Consider the following 20790-nt stretch of genomic DNA (forward strand, 5'->3'; position numbering starts at 1 on the left):
ACATTCTCCACCATGCCACCCCACTCAATCACAAGCATAGTAAGAAGGTACTGGGCATCGGGATGCCTGTTTGGTGGGGTCCCTATCAATCAGACATTCATCTTCTATACTGAGAGTGGGTGATTAGACATATTTTGTGTATAAACCTCTTTATTGAAGTGACTCTCTTTAGACTGCTCTTGCTTAAAGAGTTTTTCCCATTTTCATAAATGGGTATTATCGGATAGTGCTTGTAAATACAAGCATTTTTGCAATTTACAGCTTCTTAAAATTTTAAGCCATTCTTGAGATATTAACTTTTTTTTCTTTTATTTACAGCTCGTTGACTTGGAGACCAACCACTGCTGCTAGGCAACAAAGCATGCACAGTGGTTACAATCTCTTTTTTATTGAGCTTGTTTTGAAGCTGGCCAGGATTGCTAGAGTGTGATGTTACTTCCTGATCCCAGCCAGCTTTAACACAGTGCTTACAAGCTAGACAGCAGCGGTGGTCGGTCTCCTAGGCAACGAACTGTAAACAAAAGAAAAGTGTTAATATCTCAAGAACGGCTTAACATTTTTGAAAGCAGTAAATTGCAAAAGTACTTGTCTTTACAAGCACTATCCGATAATACCTATCTTCCGAAAATGTAAAAATCCCTTTAAGTACAAGATTTAGGCATTTTGAGTGATTCAGGAGGTTCCTTCAATGGAGACTTGCCCAAGTTAGTTAGGCTTTGTATGTGCCATGATGCTCATTTACTTATCTTTTCATTTTTATTGTTTCGAGAACATCGACATCACGAAGAAAAATCTCATCTATGAAGGAGCGCTCACGTGGAGAGTCAGCAAAGACAAGTCTGTCGGTGAGAGTCATGTTCGTGTATATTCTTTGGTCTTGAGGCCATGGATCTGGTCTTAGAGAAACATCTTATTTCCCTTTGTTTTCCAGATGTTCATGTTCTTCTCTTAGACGACATCTTGATGCTGCTCCAAAAACAGGACGATCGTTTAGTTTTGAAGTGTCAAAGTCGGACAATCACCCCAGCCCCCGACGGGAAACTCATGCTGAGTCCAATCGTTAAGCTCAACACTGCGATGGTCCGGGAGGTGGCTACCGGTCAGTACCTCCAACTTCTCTCCAGACCCTCCAACTTCAACAATAATTGGGTATCGGTCAGGAAGATGTCCTTATTCAGTTTTCAGAATTCCATTTTCTTTCACCCCCAAGTCCGCAGAGGTCCAGCACCCTCTTTATTATGACTCTTCGTTCGCGTGGGCATTGCTACTGTGACCACACATTACACGGCCGAAACAGAAAAACATAATGTAATGAAATCAGACAAAACAAGGAAACCGGGCAGCATGTGCTCATTTTTCCTGCAGCGCCTCCGCAGGAGAAATTAAGCATTGCATGCTGGCCTTTAAAAATCAAAATCCCATTGAACAGATCATTTCTTGCAGATATCAAGGCCTTCTTTGTCATATTCAAGTGGGAGGACCGAGCACAGATCTATGAGCTGGTGGCACCGACCACCTCTGAGAAAAGAACGTAAGTACAAGGAATACAGATGGACAATATAGTGACGATATATATCCTTTAATAGGCAGTCTGGGTTGTCTGAGATCTGGTGAAAAAAAATAAGGATCTATATATTTTTTTTTTATCCCAGAAACAGCACCACTTGTGGTCATGTCAGGTATTGCTCTTCAGTCCCATTTGCTTGAGTGGCAATACAAGGCACATTTTGAGCTCATGTGATTAGCCATGAAGTTGCATATGGAACAATAGAAAAATGCTCCGTTCTCTTGGAAGAAAGAGACGAGCCTGCGGGTGGCGCTGTGTGTTTAGGTTGTAGGTGCAGACATTGACTATTCTTGCATTCCCGTTCTGATCTCGCACCTTATAATAAAAATTTTGTCTCCTTTTTAAAGGTGGTTTTCCATCATCAGTAAAAATACTGGACGCCTGGAATCATGTGCATCTCACAAGCCAAGACCATCATTCAATAGCCCGGCCATGCTCCCACAGAGCCCAACCTAGTGAGTAGATGGCGTAGTCGTGACATCTATCCATATGCTGCTAATTAACGGTCTGTGGTGTATACAGCAGCCTGCACTCTGCATTATATGTATATATGGCAGCCTGCACTCTGCATTATATGTACATACGGCAGCCTGCACTCTGCATTATATGTATATACGGCAGCCTGCACTCTGCATTATATGTACATACGGCAGCCTGCACTCTGCATTATATGTATATATGGCAGCCTGCACTCTGCATTATATGTACATATGGCAGCCTGCACTCTGCATTATATGTACATACGGCAGCCTGCACTCTGCATTATATGTACATACGGCAGCCTGCACTCTGCATTATATGTACATACGGCAGCCTGCACTCTGCATTATATGTACATACGGCAGCCTGCACTCTGCATTATATGTACATACGGCAGCCTGCACTCTGCATTATATGTACATACGGCAGCCTGCACTCTGCATTATATGTACATACGGCAGCCTGCACTCTGCATTATATGTACATACGGCAGCCTGCACTCTGCATTATATGTACATACGGCAGCCTGCACTCTGCATTATATGTATATACGGCAGCCTGCACTCTGCATTATATGTACATACGGCAGCCTGCGCTCTGCATTATATGTACATACGGCAGCCTGCGCTCTGCATTATATGTACATACGGCAGCCTGCGCTCTGCATTATATGTACATACGGCAGCCTGCGCTCTGCATTATATGTACATACGACAGCCTGCGCTCTGCATTATATGTATATACGGCAGCCTGCACTCTGCATTATATGTACATACGGCAGCCTGCACTCTGCATTATATGTACATACGGCAGCCTGCACTCTGCATTATATGTACATACGGCAGCCTGCACTCTGCATTATATGTACATACGGCAGCCTGCACTCTGCATTATATGTACATACGGCAGCCTGCACTCTGCATTATATGTACATACGGCAGCCTGCACTCTGCATTATATGTACATACGGCAGCCTGCACTCTGCATTATATGTACATACGGCAGCCTGCACTCTGCATTATATGTACATACGGCAGCCTGCACTCTGCATTATATGTATATACGGCAGCCTGCACTCTGCATTATATGTACATATTGCAGCCTGCACTCTGCATTATATGTACATATTGCAGCCTGCACTCTGCATTATATGTACATACGGCAGCCTGCACTCTGCATTATATGTACATACGGCAGCCTGCGCTCTGCATTATATGTATATACGGCAGCCTGCGCTCTGCATTATATGTATATACGGCAGCCTGCGCTCTGCATTATATGTATATACGGCAGCCTGCACTCTGCATTATATGTATATACGGCAGCCTGCACTCTGCATTATATGTACATACGGCAGCCTGCACTCTGCATTATATGTACATACGGCAGCCTGCACTCTGCATTATATGTACATACGGCAGCCTGCACTCTGCATTATATGTACATACGGCAGCCTGCACTCTGCATTATATGTACATACGGCAGCCTGCACTCTGCATTATATGTACATACGGCAGCCTGCACTCTGCATTATATGTATATACGGCAGCCTGCACTCTGCATTATATGTACATATTGCAGCCTGCACTCTGCATTATATGTACATACGGCAGCCTGCACTCTGCATTATATGTACATACGGCAGCCTGCACTCTGCATTATATGTACATACGGCAGCCTGCACTCTGCATTATATGTACATACGGCAGCCTGCACTCTGCATTATATGTACATACGGCAGCCTGCACTCTGCATTATATGTACATACGGCAGCCTGCACTCTGCATTATATGTATATACGGCAGCCTGCACTCTGCATTATATGTATATACGGCAGCCTGCACTCTGCATTATATGTATATACGGCAGCCTGCACTCTGCATTATTATTTTTTTTTTTTTTTTTTTTATAATTCTAGCGATCAATTACTGGGCTCTTCAGAAAACGGCGGTTCCATGAAAGAGTCTGTAGCGAAGGACGGTAAGTCGTCCTGATCCGACACCTCCATGACAACTCCTAAATTGTGCCTTTTAGGGGCGCAGTGTGCGCTCTGCTTATTGTACCCCTCATATCTCTCTGTGCTTGACTTGGGCCCCGTCAGCGGATCATGCACGATGCTGCAGCTGATCCCTATTAGAACCTGTCATATTGACGTCTCCAGAATTCACTTCTCGATTTGCCTTTGTATGTGCAGAGAAGGAGGAATCTCTTGAAGACGTGGGCTTAGGGAGCGAAGAGAATTCTGGAGACCACTCTACAGAACATCTTCTTGACCACGGATTTCAGGCCTACAAGCCGAACCCGTTCACGAGCACAGGAGGAAACGTAGCCAGTGAGGCACTAGAAGAAGGTGAGAAGAAAAGATCACAGGATCCCGAGATTTTAGAATCCAGAGCTGCATTCACAATTCTGATGGTTGAAAATGTACCTTCAAGAATGCAGCTGGCCAGGGAAGGTTCTGTCCAGACACTGAGCAAGTAGGGAATGTTAGGATATTTCTAATGTGAAACATATAGAATTTTGAATTAAGCTCTGGAGTGTAGTAAAGGCTGTAACTCAGGATCAGTAATGTAATGAATGTACACAGTGACTGCACCTGCAGAATAGTGAGTGCAGCTCTGGGGTATAATACAGGATGTAACTCAGGATCAGTAATGTATGTACACAGTGACTGCACCAGCAGAATAGTGAGTGCAGCTCTGGAGTATAATACAGGATGTAACTCAGGATCAGTACAGGATCAGTAATGTAATGCATGTACACAGTGACTGCACCAGCAGAATAGTGAGTGCAGCTCTGGAGTATAATACAGGATGTAACTCAGGATAAGTAATGTAATGTATGTACACAGTGACTGCACCAGCAGAATAGTGAGTGCAGCTCTGGAGTATAATACAGGATGTAACTCAGGATCAGTACAGGATCAGTAATGTAATGTATGTACGCAGTGACTGCACCAGCAGAATAGTGAGTGCAGCTCTGGAGTATAATACAGGATGTAACTCAGGATCAGTACAGGATCAGTAATGTAATGTATGTACACAGTGACTGCACCAGCAGAATAGTGAGTGCAGCTCTAGAGTATAATACAGGAGGTAATTTGGGGTTTGTGATATTCTTCCTTCTTTCTTCAGTGTTGGTATTGAAGAGGTTACTTGTACGTAATATCCGTTTAAGTCTGGACGTCGAGTCTCTCGCAAACCTCGACAGCTGGTCTGACAACCCGCAGGATGAGGCTGGGACGCCCCAACCCGCACAAGATGAGAAGGCCGCTAATGGGGATCAGGAAGACGCTGCAGCAGCTTCCGACCCGGAGACCAAAGAGCAGGGTAAGAATGGGGAGACTGTCGCTTGCCAGGGTTTTAGCCAATGCATTACCTTCCTCAAACTATTACTATGGGATTGTTGGGAGCTTTGACCCACAGCTACATTTTTGGGAACAGTTTATGTGGCTCCAGCCTAATCCTGAACTATGTCCGCTTCCTACAGGACATGATTTAGGTCCAAGAGATGTTGGGGAGTCTCTAAGTGCTCCGATCATATTGTCCCAAGAGCAATCAGAGGAGGTGAGAAGACGGATCCTTCTACTGGAGGAGAGGGTCCAGCAGCTGAAGGTAAGTGTGTGAGACAAGATGATGGTATGAATCCATTCAGGTGTCCATACACGTAATACAGCCGGCCGTATCTCACCTGCCTTCCCCCAATGCACATGTATGCTTGGTTTGGCCGAGCATGCATGTATATTCATTAGAGAGAGTGTGTATTGTAACTTGAGTCTTGTTTTCTGGATTACTTGTGCTGGAGCTTTTTATTTTTTATGTTTATTTTTGGTCTTCTTGTTCCTTAGATGATAGAGGAAGACTATATCCACCTACAGAGGACTGTTGCCAAATTTACTGTAACCCACGGAAGCTTCTCATGAAACAGGTAAACCAAGTGCTGAACTGAAATGTGTGTAATGCTTAATTTGTCCTGTGGGGGGTGTTACTGGCCCTTTTTTAAATCCTGTTATAGTATCTACCATTACTACCTTTTGTGGTCAGGCATTCTGCAGTCTAACTGCTTTTACTATAAAGAACCTTTTTCTATTTAGCTGCCGGAATCGCCTTTTCTCCACCCATAATGAGTACTCGCTGATTCTTTTTTTTTTGCTGATAATTTTCCTTTTACCTGGGGCTGGTATGTTAGCACCAATTACAGGGGAAATTCAGGCAACTGCCTGCGTCTCTTGTGATCCAGCAGCTCCTGCTCCCTCTCTACACCCAGCAATCGCATAATTACTGGGTCCGGCGAGAGAAGCACTGAGAGTGCTTTCTATACTGTATACACAATGCTTATTTAGTGCTCTTTATAGAGTGATGAAGAAGGCAGATATGGTAATAAACTCTCTCTGTCTTCTCTATGGGTAGTTCGCCTTTGTCCGATTGCCAGTTCCCAACTCTCACAGCTGTATGATCATGTGTGAGCAGCATACTCTGCACTGACGTTTTCAAATGTCAGTGCAGAATAAACTGTGGACCACCCAGACTTTTTAAGACGTTGTGTGACTAAGTCACTGCAAGCTCTGAAAACTACATTATGGTGGAGTCCAATATCTCATGTGTGTGTTATTTTTCTTCCTCAGGTCATATTTTCCATTACCGAAACCTCTCATGGGTAACCATGCGTCAAGCCCTGCCAAGATTGATGGTGACATGACCTCTGTGGTGCTTCTGCCAGGATATGGATGATTGTCAGGGTGGGAGTTCTGGGACTTTATGGACTGCCAGTCATAGGACATGGGTGGATGGAAGGCCCCCTTGTTTTTAAAGGGTGACCCGGTTTTAACCCTTTTGGACAACACATACGTGCCTTAATGCTTTTATATCTTTTTTTCAGGGACTGTCGGAGGGCGATTGAAATATATAATGGGTGTTTTTTTTTAAATATATATATATATATCAGATATAGAAATTCTTATCGTAGCTGTACAGTAAAACTTATCTGGTCTGCTTACTATAAAAATAATTTTGGGGGGGGGGATTATAGAATTTTTCCCACATTAATAAAGTTTATATAAAATAATAAAAAAAAAATAATCAAAAAAAAAAACTACAAAAGCTCAGCTTTTTGGGAAGTATGAGGGTTTTTTTGTAGTATGGATGCCTGGAAATGAATGGGGGAAAAGGAAGTGTGGAGGGATTTAAGGAGTTATGAGATGAATTAGGAAGCAGATGGAATGTGGTACTAATGGCGAGACTTGGCCAGGATTATATGCAGATGTGGACTCCAACCTGTGGCTCTCCTAGAAATGTCCAACTGGGAGTTGCCATTTTGCAACATTTTGGGAGCCACTGGTTGGAGATGGATCATTGATATGGCGGATCAGGAGATTTAAATGGATAGACGCCCCCATTAGACTTGGTTGTGCATTACCATGGTTCACGAGTCCTAGCCATAGAAAACGTTGGAGCAAATGTAAGGCACCAGGAACTATAATAACTCTTCTAATCCTGAACAGGATCATGACCGCAATAGTGTTAAAGGAAAGGTGATAAATGTACGTGATATAAACAGATGGTCTAAATATGTATTCTCTGAAATATCATAGTATGTAACTAAAGAGGACCCATCACTATGTTGTTGCCGCTGTTCTCCTGAGTCTATCGTTCTTTTTCTTTTGTTCCTACGCCTCTCTGTTCTTGAGATATGACTCCCTTTTCCTTATTGGCTAAGTGGGTGTGGTTCTCAACAATGGTTCATGGGTGACTTTCTTGAGGCCCACACCCAGTTGGCCATCAAGGCTAGATTTATATACAGGGGCAAGAGGGCCATATTTCCGGAATAGAGAGGAACAGGAAGACAAGAGAAGATTTAGGAGAGTAGAAAAGTTACATAAATATGGCAAGGGAGGACAGGTCCTCTTTAAGGAAAAGTCCTCATTATTATCCAGGCAACTGCTCTATATGAATAGGAATTGTGTATAAATTACTTGCACCTTCTGCTATATACAGATCAGTGCTTGGGATGAAGCATCACTATAAAAGAGGTGACTTAAAAGGGTTATTGCCATTTTCATAGATGGATATTGTTGGATAGAGCTCGTAAAAAAAAAAGCGCTTTTGCAATTTACTGCTTATTAAAATGTGCAACCGTTTTTGAGCTATTAACATTTTTCTTTTGACCGACCACCACTGCTGTCAAGTTTGTAAGCACCGAGCATGTTCTGTTGCCTAGCAGCTGTGGTTGGTTTCCAAGGCAACAAGCTGTAAACAAAAGAAAAAAGTTAATATCTCATGAACAGCTGAAATTTTTAATAAGCAGTAAATTGCAAACTTGCTTGTATTTACAAGCTCTATCCAACAATACCCATTTAGAAAAATGGGATTAAACCCTTCAAGGAAGTTCTTTAGCTAATTTTAAAAAAAAAATCTGATTTATTAAGAGATGTTAACATGAAAAATGGCTTTCAGGCGGCTTTTTACCTCTGGGGCAATCCAGCATTGAGCTGAACATTGGAATTATTTAGGTCATGCTGGTTTTTAGAGATATTCAGCCCAGCAACCATAAGCCAACACCCCAAACCAGCTCAGGAAAATTTAGAGAGTGTAAAGGAGGCTTGGATGTATTGAAACCAGACTTATTTTTTGTTTTAAATATAATTTCGGTAGGGTTGTTGTTACCCTGCCCATCACGCAACCTCAATAAAAAGGTTGCATGCTATATTAAAATATGGTCAAAGCTGGTGAGCTACAAAATGTCTACCTCTGCTCCAGAGGACCTTTAAGGGGGGACCTGTCGTCGAATAAAGAGTGGCTATTTTTGCTCTTATTTCCGCTGCTTCCCTGAGTATAGCATTTTTTGTTTTATTAAAATTCGCCATACGGTTCCAGAGATATGAGCCTTTTTATTCAGCAAATTTTGGGGGGCGTGGCATGGCGAGTAATTATGCAAATAATCCAAAGACACGCCCCTGAGGAGCAGCTGAGCCACACCCCTCATAGTAAAGATCATAAATATCTCTGGAACCGTATGACGGATTTTAAAAAAACAAAAAAAATGAATGATCAGAGGAGCAACAGGAATTAAATAATAGCAAAAAATAGACAACTTTGACCTAGTGACAGGTTCTCTATAAAAAGTAAAGAAGTACCTTGTATACAGATGTGTAAATGGCGGGTATTATATATATATATATACATATGTTTTTTTCCAATGTGGCTTGATATTCCGTTTGGGTATTTAAACATCATTCCTATATATATTTATATATATATATATATATATTTTGTGAAGCTTTGGGATTTTTGTATTATTTTCGTCGGTTTGTGAAATTAACGCTTTTCTAATTTTGAGATGGAAAACAAAACGCCATAGGATATTTTCTCAATATATATAAATGCCAAAGAACATGTTTGTTTGTTTTTTTGTTTGTTTTTTTCAAAAAGTTGTAATTTTTCAAAATGTCACCAAAAAAATTAAAATAAAAGTTTTTGGTTTTTTTTCTTCCGTTGACCCCCAGTTGTGTTGTGTGTGATTGATTCTTCGAATACAACAGTCAAAAAAGATTTGTTTCTGTTTTTCTTTATTGCTTTGCTGTGGGATTACTCCGGCTCATTCATTTCAATCACAGATACAAAAAAAATGAAAAAAAAAAAAAAGCATCTGTGATTTTTTTTTTTTTTTTTTTTTTTTTCTGACCCTTATCGTCCCCCTCCATAACGTTACCACATACATCTTGACAGAACACTGGATGGGGACTGGGAATACTGGATGTTCAAACATATACACACGTTATAAACTGGACTTGTTACACAGGTGAAGCTGGGGATACTGGTTTTGGCGGATTGGGAATTAGTAGTAAAGTTTTAAAAGTTCACTTTTATACCCTTGGAAACAGACAGCAGCAAGCTTCCCTACTCTTGTGAGGCATGAGCTCTGCTCTCTTCTAAGAGGGTAACCAGCAGAATTGTGATTACAGCTCTAGATATGACTGAAGTCATCCAACGAAAGATAGACATAACAGTCTGGGAATGTATTTTCTAATGTAAAATTTACCTAAGCCACACCCCTTTTGAGGTCCAGTTTGCCGGACGGCGCCATTAAGAAAAAAAAAAAAAAAAAGAAGAAGAAATATTCTAATATATAACAAAGTGCGATACTTCACCTTGTCATTTATTTTGTTATGATTCCGGAGATCTCCTTTACTTACACAGATTTGATTTTAAACCTGAAATTTTACACACAGCCACTAGGTGGCACTACTCTTCTGCATACAGTAGGTATACTGCGTGCCTTTAAATGAATTTTGCATGAACTAATTTGGAGTAAGATTTATTTAAAGATTATTGCAAACTTGAAAGAAGAAATAGGTTTTATCGGACTGTAGGGTTCACCTGTGTCCCAAATATCCAAATTCTGAAATACTTTAATAGAAAAATAGACACTTAGCAACTTTTCCTTACCACCTTTTTTTCAATAGGGGATCGCTAGTCTGCATTTCCCTGTCGCGAAAGAGGAAGCTCATCATTCCCTAGGAGTTTATGCCACATTTGACCTGGCATCTTGAGCATCTATGTGATATGGTTGTGTTTGTTCTTTCGGATACCTTCTATGACATTCCGCCGTTACATAGACGATCTTTTTTTTTTTCTACAGATCAGTACTGCAGCACATGGTGCCGTTACATAGACAATCTTTTTCTTTCCAACAGGTCAATACTGCAGCATATGGTGCCGTTACATAGACGATCTTTTTTTTTTTTTTTTTTTAAGGTCAATACTGCAGCAAAACAGAAGATTTCACAATCAGTATGGCCTGGTCCGGCTACCAGTGTTAGTTGCCCTGTGTAGTTTTTGGCCAATGTTCACCAACCAGTAACTCTCCAGTTCCAAAATTACAACTCTCAGCATTCCCTGACAGCCAATTGACCTTATTAAACACAGGTCTTGTTACAATAGTATCATCATCAATTGGTTAATTCTTGTAAATTCTCCAAGTGGCTTTCAGGATGAAATTGGTGATTCACTGCACATATTACCCCTATATATCTGTATAATTATATATATCTATATATATATTGTACATTTCGATAGTTCTGTATAACCGTAAAGTCTAGCTGAGCGGAGCAGCTGGTTTTTCTTGGGAACTTTTGGTGGTCGCTGTTTTGGGTCGTTCGACTTCTGTTCGGCTCCTTCTGATCGAAGATCCCGGGCACGGCGGACTATATCCGCACCCTTCCGCCTCCGAGCTGCAGTCGCTCACATCTGTAATTTCCAGGTCTGAGTCAGATTCTGGCTCTGGTTTCCCTTCTGGCTGCTCTACTCTGTCTCTTCTCACAGCCCCTGTGCCGCCTAGTTCTCCGCTCACTCTTAGGGGCAGCGGGTGAGAATTAAGGGTTGCACACAGCCTTTGTGGTATACCCGGTAAGAGGTTGGTAGACCTGTCCAACGACTCCCCTGGGAGCAGGGAGACGGGAGGGGGAAGCTGGGAGAGTGAACTAGGATAAAACTGCGGTGGGTACAGGGAGGTGGGCAACTTTGAGCCGGTTAGTGGGAAAGTGCCAGAAAGGTATGGGTTAAACCCCCAGGTGTAATCAGGAAACGGGGTGTTTCGGTTGTAAGGGGGCAGCATTGCTGGAGGCTTGGTGTAAGCAGAACCTGTAAAGAAATCATATAGATGAGTGGTAGCATAGTTAAATAATAAAGTTCTGGCTCCACCACTAGGGGGAGCTTTAGAGCTTATTACATACTTAATACATTGAAATCAATGACAAATGGTGCCAGTAACCCGATTTCTTCCTGAACCCTTGGAGGCCAACAAAAGGGGCTCTTGGAGTACAAATCTGGAGCCTGAGCTCTATGCATGTCCCCTTTTTCCTGAATATGAGAATGTTGCAAAGTCATCTCTGCAATTCTGAACTCTGCTGTGTCTGTGCGCATTGATCTTAGCTTAGATATTCCTGTTGCAAGCTCAACTCTACAGCTGCCTGATTTTTCTATTTTGGGATTCCGCCGCTCCCCACTGATTTAGGAATAACAGGGTCTTGAACGCCACCAAAAAGATCTTCCGATACATCACTGTGATGCGTTTTGTGGACTTAATCTGTCATTAGGTTTTGCTATTTAAAACCCTTTAAGGACCTCGGGATTTTCTGTTTTTGCATTTTCGTTTTTTGCTCCCCTTGTTCCCAGAGCCATAGTGTTTTTATTTTTTTGGTCAATATGGCCATGTGAGGGCTTATTTTTTGCGGGACAAGTTGTACTTTTCAACGCCATCACTGGTTTTACCATATCGTGTATGGGAAAACGGGGAAAAAATTCCAAGTGCGATGAAATTGCAAAAAAAGTGCAATACCACAGATTTTTTTTTTTTTTTTTTACCACGTTCACTGAATGCTAAAACTGACCATTATTATTCTCCAGGTCATTACGAGTTCTTAGACACCAAACATCTATAGGTTCTTTTTTATTTAAGTGGTGAAAAAAAAATCCAAAGTTTGCTAAAAAGAAAATAAATGGCGCCATTTTCCAAGACCCGTAGCGTCTTCATTTTTTGGGATGTGGGGCTGGGTGAGGGCTTATTTTTTGCGCGCTGAGCTGAAGTTTTTATTGATACCATTTTGGGGTAGATCCGATGTTTTGATCGCCCGTTATTGCATTTTATTGCAATGTTGCAGCGACCAAAAAAGCGTAATTCTGGCGTTTAGAATTTTTTTCTCGTTTTGCTGTTTACCGATCGGATTAATTCTTTTTTATGTTGATAGATCGGGCGATTCTGAACACGGCGATACCAAATATGTGTATGTGGGGTTTTTTTTTATTATTTTATTTTGAATGGGGCGAAAGGGAGGTGATTTAAACTTTTTATATTTTTTTTAATTTTTTAAATATTTTTAAAAACATTTTTTTACACATCTTGCTTGCTTCTATAGTCTCCATAGGAGACTAGAAGCAGCAACTGTCCGATCGCCTCTGCTACATAGAGGTGATGAGCAGATCACCTCTATGTAGCAGAAATGGTCCGGTGCTATGAGCGCCGACCACTAGGTGGCACTCATAGCGATCAGCACATGACAACCACTGGGGTCTGCTGCAGACCCAGGGTTGTCATGCCCACCCATCAGTGACCCGCGGGGTAAGTGTTGCGCTTCTGGCGCAGCGCTGTTAAATGCCGCTGTCAGAGATTGACAGCGGCATTTAACATGTTAACAGCCGCGGGTGGATCGCGATTCCACCCACGGCTGTATAAATCAGCTGACATGTGCCCGGATCAGTGTGGGATCAGCACCAGAGCCCGCACTGAACAGGGGGTGACAGCCTGGTGCGTACTATTACGCCCCAGGCTATAAAGGGGTTAATCTGAGAGCAGCAAAATGTAGGGGCAGAGAGCCCAATTCCAGGGATGTGTCACTTACTAGGCTTTGTGATAGAGTTTCAATACAATCAGTGTTTTATCAGCAGAAGATTATCACTACAGGACTAGGTCTACCATGCAAGCCAGTCCAGCTAATCTGTGTAATCCCGCCTCCACCACTGATTGGCAGCTTGCTGACAGTGTACACAGGAAGCTGCCAATCCGAGATGAGGGAGGAGTTACACAGAGCTCAGCATTCAGAGCACTGCTCCAGCAGAGAAAACAGGGATTCTATCAAAACTACTCCAAGCAGCCCAGTAAGTGATACATCGTTGGAATCGGGGTCTCCACCTCTACATTATGCTGCTATCAAATTTCATAGCAAAATCTACTGACAGATTCCCTTTAAGTCTTTAGATCGCCTATATCAGTGTCCACAGAGGATTTCTTCTTTTCTAGGACCATCACCATCATCCTTACCTGAGCTCAGGAAAGGAAAAGCGGCCTCAAGACGAAGCTTCTCGGTCTCTGGAGTAGAAAGAGGACGATCCAGTAATGGAGGCCGACCAGTAGGCGAGAAGAGAGACTGCAACGCCTGGAAATGAAGATGCAGTGATCAATATTAGTGCACGGCCTTGCTGTGAAGCCTACGGTATCAAACCTGAGTGTACCCTTAAGGCCATATCTTCACAACACCTTCTGGTGGGACTTAAAGGGGGTCTCCAGTATCTAAAGAGCACTTACATGATTGAGCACTAGCCCTGACTAATCACATGGTGTCACTAATGAAGGTTTCTTCCTACCTCGGGAGTGAAGGGGTCATGTGAATGTGCCCCAGGGAAGGGGTTCTGCCCCAGGAGGAGGGACGAGTTGGCCATGTCCAGTAGAGGGTAGTTGACGAGCACAACTTTACTGAAGTTGAACTTGTAGGTGAATCTCTTGCCCTTGGTCTTGTGTAGAATTCTCTTGTTGTAATAATATCTGGAAGAAAAAGGTTAAAGCATTATTAATTACTTCGTCTTCATCTTCACGTTAGAGACAATATTAAGGGTTCTTTGCTTTTGTGGACCTTTCTTCAAACCAAATCTATGCATCCCTAAAGGTAGAGATTGTTCCAGACTACGGTCTCTACAACATTCCTGACAGTGGTGTACTTCAAAAAGCGCCATAAAAAGCTGAAAAAGGAACCCCATTTTCATTAGCATTCTGCCAGCATTATAGGAGCAAGGACTTCCTTTCTTTAGTTTCCCAACGTTTTCTTTATGACAATGTCCCTTGGTTTGTCTGTGCTGAACTCAAAGCCGGCCTATGTCATACCTGTTTACAGTAAGATAGGTGAGCAGAAGCAAAAAGATAAAGCTCCCCTCCTTCCTGTAAAGAGACCAAGCCCTGCCCACGTCCTATAGAGAGACCAAGCCCTGCCCACGTCCTGTAGAGAGACCAAGCCCTGCCCACGTCCGGAAGAGAGACCAAGCCCTGCCCACGTCCTGTAGAGAGACCAAGCCTTGCCCACGTCCTGTAGAGACCAAGCCCTGCCCACGTCCTGTAGAGAGACCAAGCCCTGCTCACGTCCTGTAGAGAGACCAAGCCCTGCCCAAGTCCTGTAGAGAGACCAAGCCCTGCCCACGTCCTGTAGAGAGACCAAGCCCTGCCCACGTCCTGTAGAGAGACCAAGCCCTGCCCACGTCCGGTAGAGAGACCAAGCCCTGCCCACATCCGGTAGAGAGACCAAGCCCTGCCCACGTCCTGTAGAGAGACCAAGCCCTGCCCACATCCTGTAGCGAAACACAGACCCACCCCGCTTACTAAAATCTGTCTTGGGTCCTTTGCTGCTAGAGATGGATTGCCCTTGACTGCAGGCAGTAAGTTGTTAAACAGAAGGGAATCATCTAGGTCCCAATTTTTTATTTACGGGATATTAAGTTTCTTTTATTTATTTTTTTTTTCTTATATTCTTGATGTTTGTTTCGCCAAATTTTTCAAAATTGCACACATGGTTCATGAATTTCGCACAAAATAAAAAAATTACATTTTTTACTTTAGCCCAAATAGTCACACGAACCTCTAAGATATCGCAAAAATTTTCACAAAAATATCTGCCATATATAAAATAACTCTTGGGGAGTGGTGGACATCTGTGCCAAAATTTAGCAACGAAACCTCCCAAAAAACAGGAAAAGAAGAATAAGACACAAAAGAAAAACAAAAGTTACACAAAGAAAGGCGCAAATGCAATAATGAATCGGGTCGTTAGAGGTTGGCGTTTTGGGGTGATACAATTATTATGGCATCACAAGATCAAGTTAGAAGAGTAATCATTTAATTAAAGGGATTCTCCACTTTAGACATTTCATACTTCTTTTCATAATTAGTTGATCAGCGACTTCTTACTGCAGAGGAAACTTGGCAGAAAGAATTTAGTCTCCCTACAGCTCCCCCAAAGGGGAAAAAAGGCATTACAGTGTGTCCATTCAAATAAATGCAATGCTGGACAGGACTGGTCCTCCATAGCATGAGATGGTCTTTATTACCGTAATTTCCTTCCACTCTAGTCAAGAGATGAGGGTCCTAAACGGTGACCTCAGATTTAAAGGGTGTATAAAAAAACAAGATTTCTAAACTGGACAACCCCTTTTAATAATTTGCTTGTTCTATTAAAACTAATCTAAATATTGATGGAATCCATTACATTAATGCATTGGATCCTACTGTTTTGGATTTCTCACATCTGTAAATGTAAAAAAAAAAATCGAGCAGATTTCATTACGACAGAACGTATCACGTATGCATTAAAGAAAACAAGATGTATAGTAGCGGCACGTCCCACCGCACCCCTCCTCTCCAGAGAGACTCCGCGGCATTCACAGGGCAAACGTATCACCCACGTCTTAGGACTGGGAAGATTTTTTGAAATTAAATGTCAAAAGTGATTTTTCGGCAAAGGGATGAGGATCCTCCTCCTCGCTTCACCCGCATGCTCCACAGGGACCGTCTGGGCTTGAGCCATATATGAGCCATCTGATATCACAGGGAGCAATGCGGATACTCTGTACATGGCTGATGTTCTCACTTTACCTCCCTGTGGCAGATCTAAATTTGACATTTAATATGAATTTCTAGTTATTTTTGTACGAAAAATAATAATAATAATTATTTGCTTTCCTCTCCCACGTTAGTGCATACCTGTTATTTTACGTGACTTTTCAGAATAGGCAGGACTTGAGGATTAACACTATTTTTTGGCTGTTATATGATTTGTATCTTGCATTTTTCACCAGTTTTTCCCTTTACGTTTTTGTTGTCTCTGAGCTAGTGGATGATGATTAGCTGCATGTTTTCCCTGAGTAGTGGAAGGTGATTAGCTGCACGTTGTCTCTGAGCTAGTGGATGGTGATTAGCTGCACGTTGTCTCTGAGCTAGTGGATGGTGATTAGCTGCACGTTGTCCCTGAGCTAGTGGATGGTGATTAGCTGCACATTGTCCCTGAGTAGTGGAAGGTGATTAGCTGCACGTGGTCTCTGAGCTAGTGGAAGGTGATTAGCTGCACATTGTCCCTGAGCTAGTGGATGGTGATTAGCTGCACATTGTCCCTGAGCTAGTGGATGATGATTATCTGCACGTTGTCTCTGAGCTAGTGGAAGGTGATTAGCTGCACGTTGTCCCTGAGCTAGTGGATGGTGATTAGCTGCACATTGTCCCTGAGTAGTGGAAGGTGATTAGCTGCACGTTGTCTCTGAGCTAGTGGAAGGTGATTATCTGCATGTTGTCTCTGAGCTAGTGGAAGGTGATTAGCTGCACGTTGTCCCTGAGCTAGTGGATGGTGATTAGCTGCACATTGTCCCTGAGTAGTGGAAGGTAATTAGCTGCACGTTGTCTCTGAGCTAGTGGAAGGTGATTATCTGCACGTTGTCTCTGAGCTAGTGGATGGTGATTAGCTGCACGCTGTCCCTGAGCTAGTGGAAGGTGATTAGCTGCACGTTGTCCCTGAGCTAGTGGATGGTGATTAGCTGCACATTGTCCCTGAGTAGTGGAAGGTGATTAGCTGCACGTTGTCTCTGAGCTAGTGGAAGGTGATTATCTGCATGTTGTCTCTGAGCTAGTGGAAGGTGATTAGCTGCACGTTGTCCCTGAGCTAGTGGATGGTGATTAGCTGCACATTGTCCCTGAGTAGTGGAAGGTAATTAGCTGCACGTTGTCTCTGAGCTAGTGGAAGGTGATTATCTGCACGTTGTCTCTGAGCTAGTGGATGGTGATTATCTGCACGCTGTCCCTGAGCTAGTGGAAGGTGATTAGCTGCACGTTGTCCCTGAGCTAGTGGATGGTGATTAGCTGCACATTGTCCCTGAGTAGTGGAAGGTGATTAGCTGCACGTTGTCTCTGAGCTAGTGGAAGGTGATTATCTGCATGTTGTCTCTGAGCTAGTGGAAGGTGATTAGCTGCACGTTGTCCCTGAGCTAGTGGATGGTGATTAGCTGCACATTGTCCCTGAGTAGTGGAAGGTAATTAGCTGCACGTTGTCTCTGAGCTAGTGGAAGGTGATTATCTGCACGTTGTCTCTGAGCTAGTGGATGGTGATTAGCTGCACGCTGTCCCTGAGCTAGTGGAAGGTGATTAGCTGCACGTTGTCCCTGAGCTAGTGGATGGCGATTAGTTGCACGTTGTCCCTGAGATAGTGGATGGCGATTAGCTGCACGTTGTTTCTGAGCTAGTGGATGGCGATTAGTTGCACGTTGTCTCTGAGCTAGTGGATGGTAATTAGTTGCACGTTGTCTCTGAGCTAGTGGATGTTGATTAGCTGCATGTTGTCCGTGAGCTAGTGGATGGCGATTAGCTGCACGTTGTTCCTGAGCTAGTGGATGGCGATTAGCTGCACGTTGTCCCTGAGCTAGTGGATGGTGATTAGTTGCACGTTGTCTCTGAGCTAGTGGATGGTGATTAGCTGCACGTTGTCCCTGAGCTAGTGGATGGCGATTAGCTGCACATTGTCCCTGAGCTAGTGGATGGCGATTAGTTCCACATTGTCCCTGAGCTAGTGGATGGTGATTAGCTGCACGTTGTCCGTGAGCTAGTGGATGGCAATTAGCTGCACGTTGTTCCTAAGCTAGTGGATGGCGATTAGCTGCACGTTGTCTCTGAGCTAGTGGAAGGTGATTAGCTGCACGTTGTCTTTGAGCTAGTGGATGGTAATTAGCTGCACGTTGTCCCTGAGCTAGTGGAAGGTGATTAGCTGGACGTTGTTCCTGAGCTAGTGGATGGCGACTAGCTGCACGATGTCCCTGAGCTAGTGGATGGTGATTAGTTGCACGTTGTCCCTGAGCTAGTGGATGGCGATTAGTTGCACATTGTCTCTGAGCTAGTGGGTGGTAATTAGTTGCACGTTGTCTCTGAGCTAGTGGATGTTGATTAGCTGCACGTCCCTGAGCTAGTGGAAGGTGATTAGCTGCACATTGTCCCTGAGCTAGTGGATGGCGATTAGCTGCACGGTGTTTCTGAGCTAGTGGATGGTGATTAGTTGCACGTTGTCTCTGAGCTAGTGGATGGTGATTAGTTGCAATTTGTCTTTGAGCTTGTGGATGGTGATTAGCTGCACGTTGTCTCTGAGCTAGTGGACGGTGATTAGCTGCACGTTGTCCCTAAGCTAGTGGATGGCGATTAGTTGCACGTTGTTCCTGAGCTAGTGGATGGTGATTAGCTGCAGGTTGTCCCTGAGCTAGTGGATGGCGATTAGCTGCACGTTGTTCCTGAGCTAGTGGATGGCGATTAGCTGCACGTTTTCTCTGAGCTAGTGGATGGTGATTAGTTGAACGTTGTCCCTGAGCTAGTGGATGGCGATTAGCTGCACGTTGTTTCTGAGCTAGTGGATGGAGATTAGCTGCACGTTGTCTCTCAGCTAGTGGGTGGTGATTAGCTGCACGTTGTTCCTGAGCTAGTGGATGGCGATTAGCTGCACGTTGTCTCTGAGCTAGTGGATGGTGATTAGTTGAACGTTGTCCCTGAGCTAGTGGATGGTGACTAGCTGCACATTGTCTCTGAGCTAGTGGATGGTAATTAGCTGCACGTTGTCTCTGAGCTAGTGGAAGATGATTAGCTACTCTGATGCTTTACATACACTACGCACACTGACTTGAGGATTCCACCTGTCCTGTTTCTATGTAACACACAGATTGTGGTCACAGGAAACACATTCAGCTGAAGTGTATTGTCACGCAGGACCTGCTGGCTCTCTGCACTGCAAATCATGCTGCCGGCCAATCAGAATCCAGCAACTGATATTAGTGTGCCCGTCAAGAGCGGCGCATGGTAGTGATGTCATGCGCCACTCATGCCTGGCACGCCAAAGTCAGCTACACATTATAGAAGAGGACACCTCACGTTGTGGTAGCAGAGGAAGGTAAGAGGAATTGTTTTTGTTTTTTTATTTAATCTGTTGGAAAAGAGTGGCAGGACAGACATTATACAAGGAAGGGGCCCAGAATGGGGGACATACAAGCAAAGGGCCCAGGATGAGAGCATTATACCAGGAAGGGAGCAAGGACGGAGGACATTACACCAGGAAGGGGCCAAGGATGGGGGACTTTTATAGAGGAAGGAGCCAGAATGGGAGACATGATTACTGGAAGGGGCTCAGGATGGGGAACATTATAACAGGAAGAGGACAAAATCAGGGAACATTATAACAGGGAGGGGCCCAGGATGAGAGACATTATTACAGAATAGGGGCCAGGAAAGGGGACATTATTACAGAAAGGGCAGAATGAGGGGCATTATTACAGACAGGGACCCAGGATGGAGGACATTATTACAGACAGGGGCCCAGGATGGGGGACAGTATTACAAGGAGGGTGAACATGTATGTCTGTATACGATCTAGAACACTACAAATGTCAATACAGCTGATCAATATGGAGAATAAGGCCAAGATCTAAATTTTGCACTAGGGCCCATCAAACTCTAGTTATGCCACTTGACGCTCAAGTTCAGCAGCAGCATAGAGGACATTATTCAGCAGTGCTGAGCGATGTAGCTGTGAGTCCATCTCTGGGGTGATAAAAATACTAGCTAAAAAGCTGCAACTGAATGAAGGACATTATTCGGCAGTACTGAGCAGTGTAGATGTGCATCCATCATTGGAGCGATAAAAAGCATTTGCTAGAAAGTTTCAGCAGCATGGAGGACATTATACAGCGGTACTGAGCAGTGTAGATGTGCATCCATCACTGGGGTGATATAAAACATTTACTAGAAAGCTGCAGAGAACACTATACAGCAGTATTGAGCAGTGTAGATGTACATCCAGTAATGGAGTGAGATAAACATTAGCAAAGTCTATGTGTTTCTCTGCCTGTGTCTCTCAGTTGGAGAGCCCTTTCTGAAGTATTAAGAGGGTAATGTCTATTATTCCAATAATA

At 43.5% G+C, this 20790-nt stretch overlaps 2 protein-coding genes across 10 annotated transcripts in view; one reads left to right on the forward strand and one right to left on the reverse strand.

Annotated features, from left to right (window-relative positions):
* The window catches only part of ARHGEF1 (Rho guanine nucleotide exchange factor 1), a 73034-nt gene extending 65896 nt beyond the window's left edge, over positions 1-7138 (forward strand). For all 8 annotated transcript variants that reach the window (XM_073655843.1, XM_073655842.1, XM_073655848.1 and 5 more), the window contains 10 exons: positions 770-845; positions 932-1099; positions 1444-1531; positions 1915-2022; positions 3966-4027; positions 4242-4397; positions 5182-5376; positions 5537-5661; positions 5895-5974; positions 6672-7138. In XM_073655843.1, the coding sequence (XP_073511944.1) occupies positions 770-845; positions 932-1099; positions 1444-1531; positions 1915-2022; positions 3966-4027; positions 4242-4397; positions 5182-5376; positions 5537-5661; positions 5895-5969 (1053 nt within the window). In that variant the 3' untranslated portion in view covers positions 5970-5974; positions 6672-7138. The remainder of the gene's footprint in view (positions 1-769; positions 846-931; positions 1100-1443; positions 1532-1914; positions 2023-3965; positions 4028-4241; positions 4398-5181; positions 5377-5536; positions 5662-5894; positions 5975-6671) is intronic.
* Positions 7139-9547: 2409 nt separating this feature from the next.
* The window catches only part of ERFL (ETS repressor factor like), a 94436-nt gene continuing 83193 nt past the window's right edge, over positions 9548-20790 (reverse strand). For both annotated transcript variants that reach the window (XM_073655850.1, XM_073655851.1), the window contains 3 exons: positions 14185-14362; positions 13862-13976; positions 9548-11685 (listed from right to left, as the gene is read on the reverse strand). In XM_073655850.1, the coding sequence (XP_073511951.1) occupies positions 11141-11685; positions 13862-13976; positions 14185-14362 (838 nt within the window). In that variant the 3' untranslated portion in view covers positions 9548-11140. The remainder of the gene's footprint in view (positions 11686-13861; positions 13977-14184; positions 14363-20790) is intronic.

The sequence above is a fragment of the Phyllobates terribilis genome, unplaced genomic scaffold, assembly GCF_046119375.1.
Source record: "Phyllobates terribilis strain yellow unplaced genomic scaffold, ASM4611937v1 Scaffold_12__6_contigs__length_324123572, whole genome shotgun sequence".
Taxonomy (NCBI): domain Eukaryota; kingdom Metazoa; phylum Chordata; class Amphibia; order Anura; family Dendrobatidae; genus Phyllobates; species Phyllobates terribilis.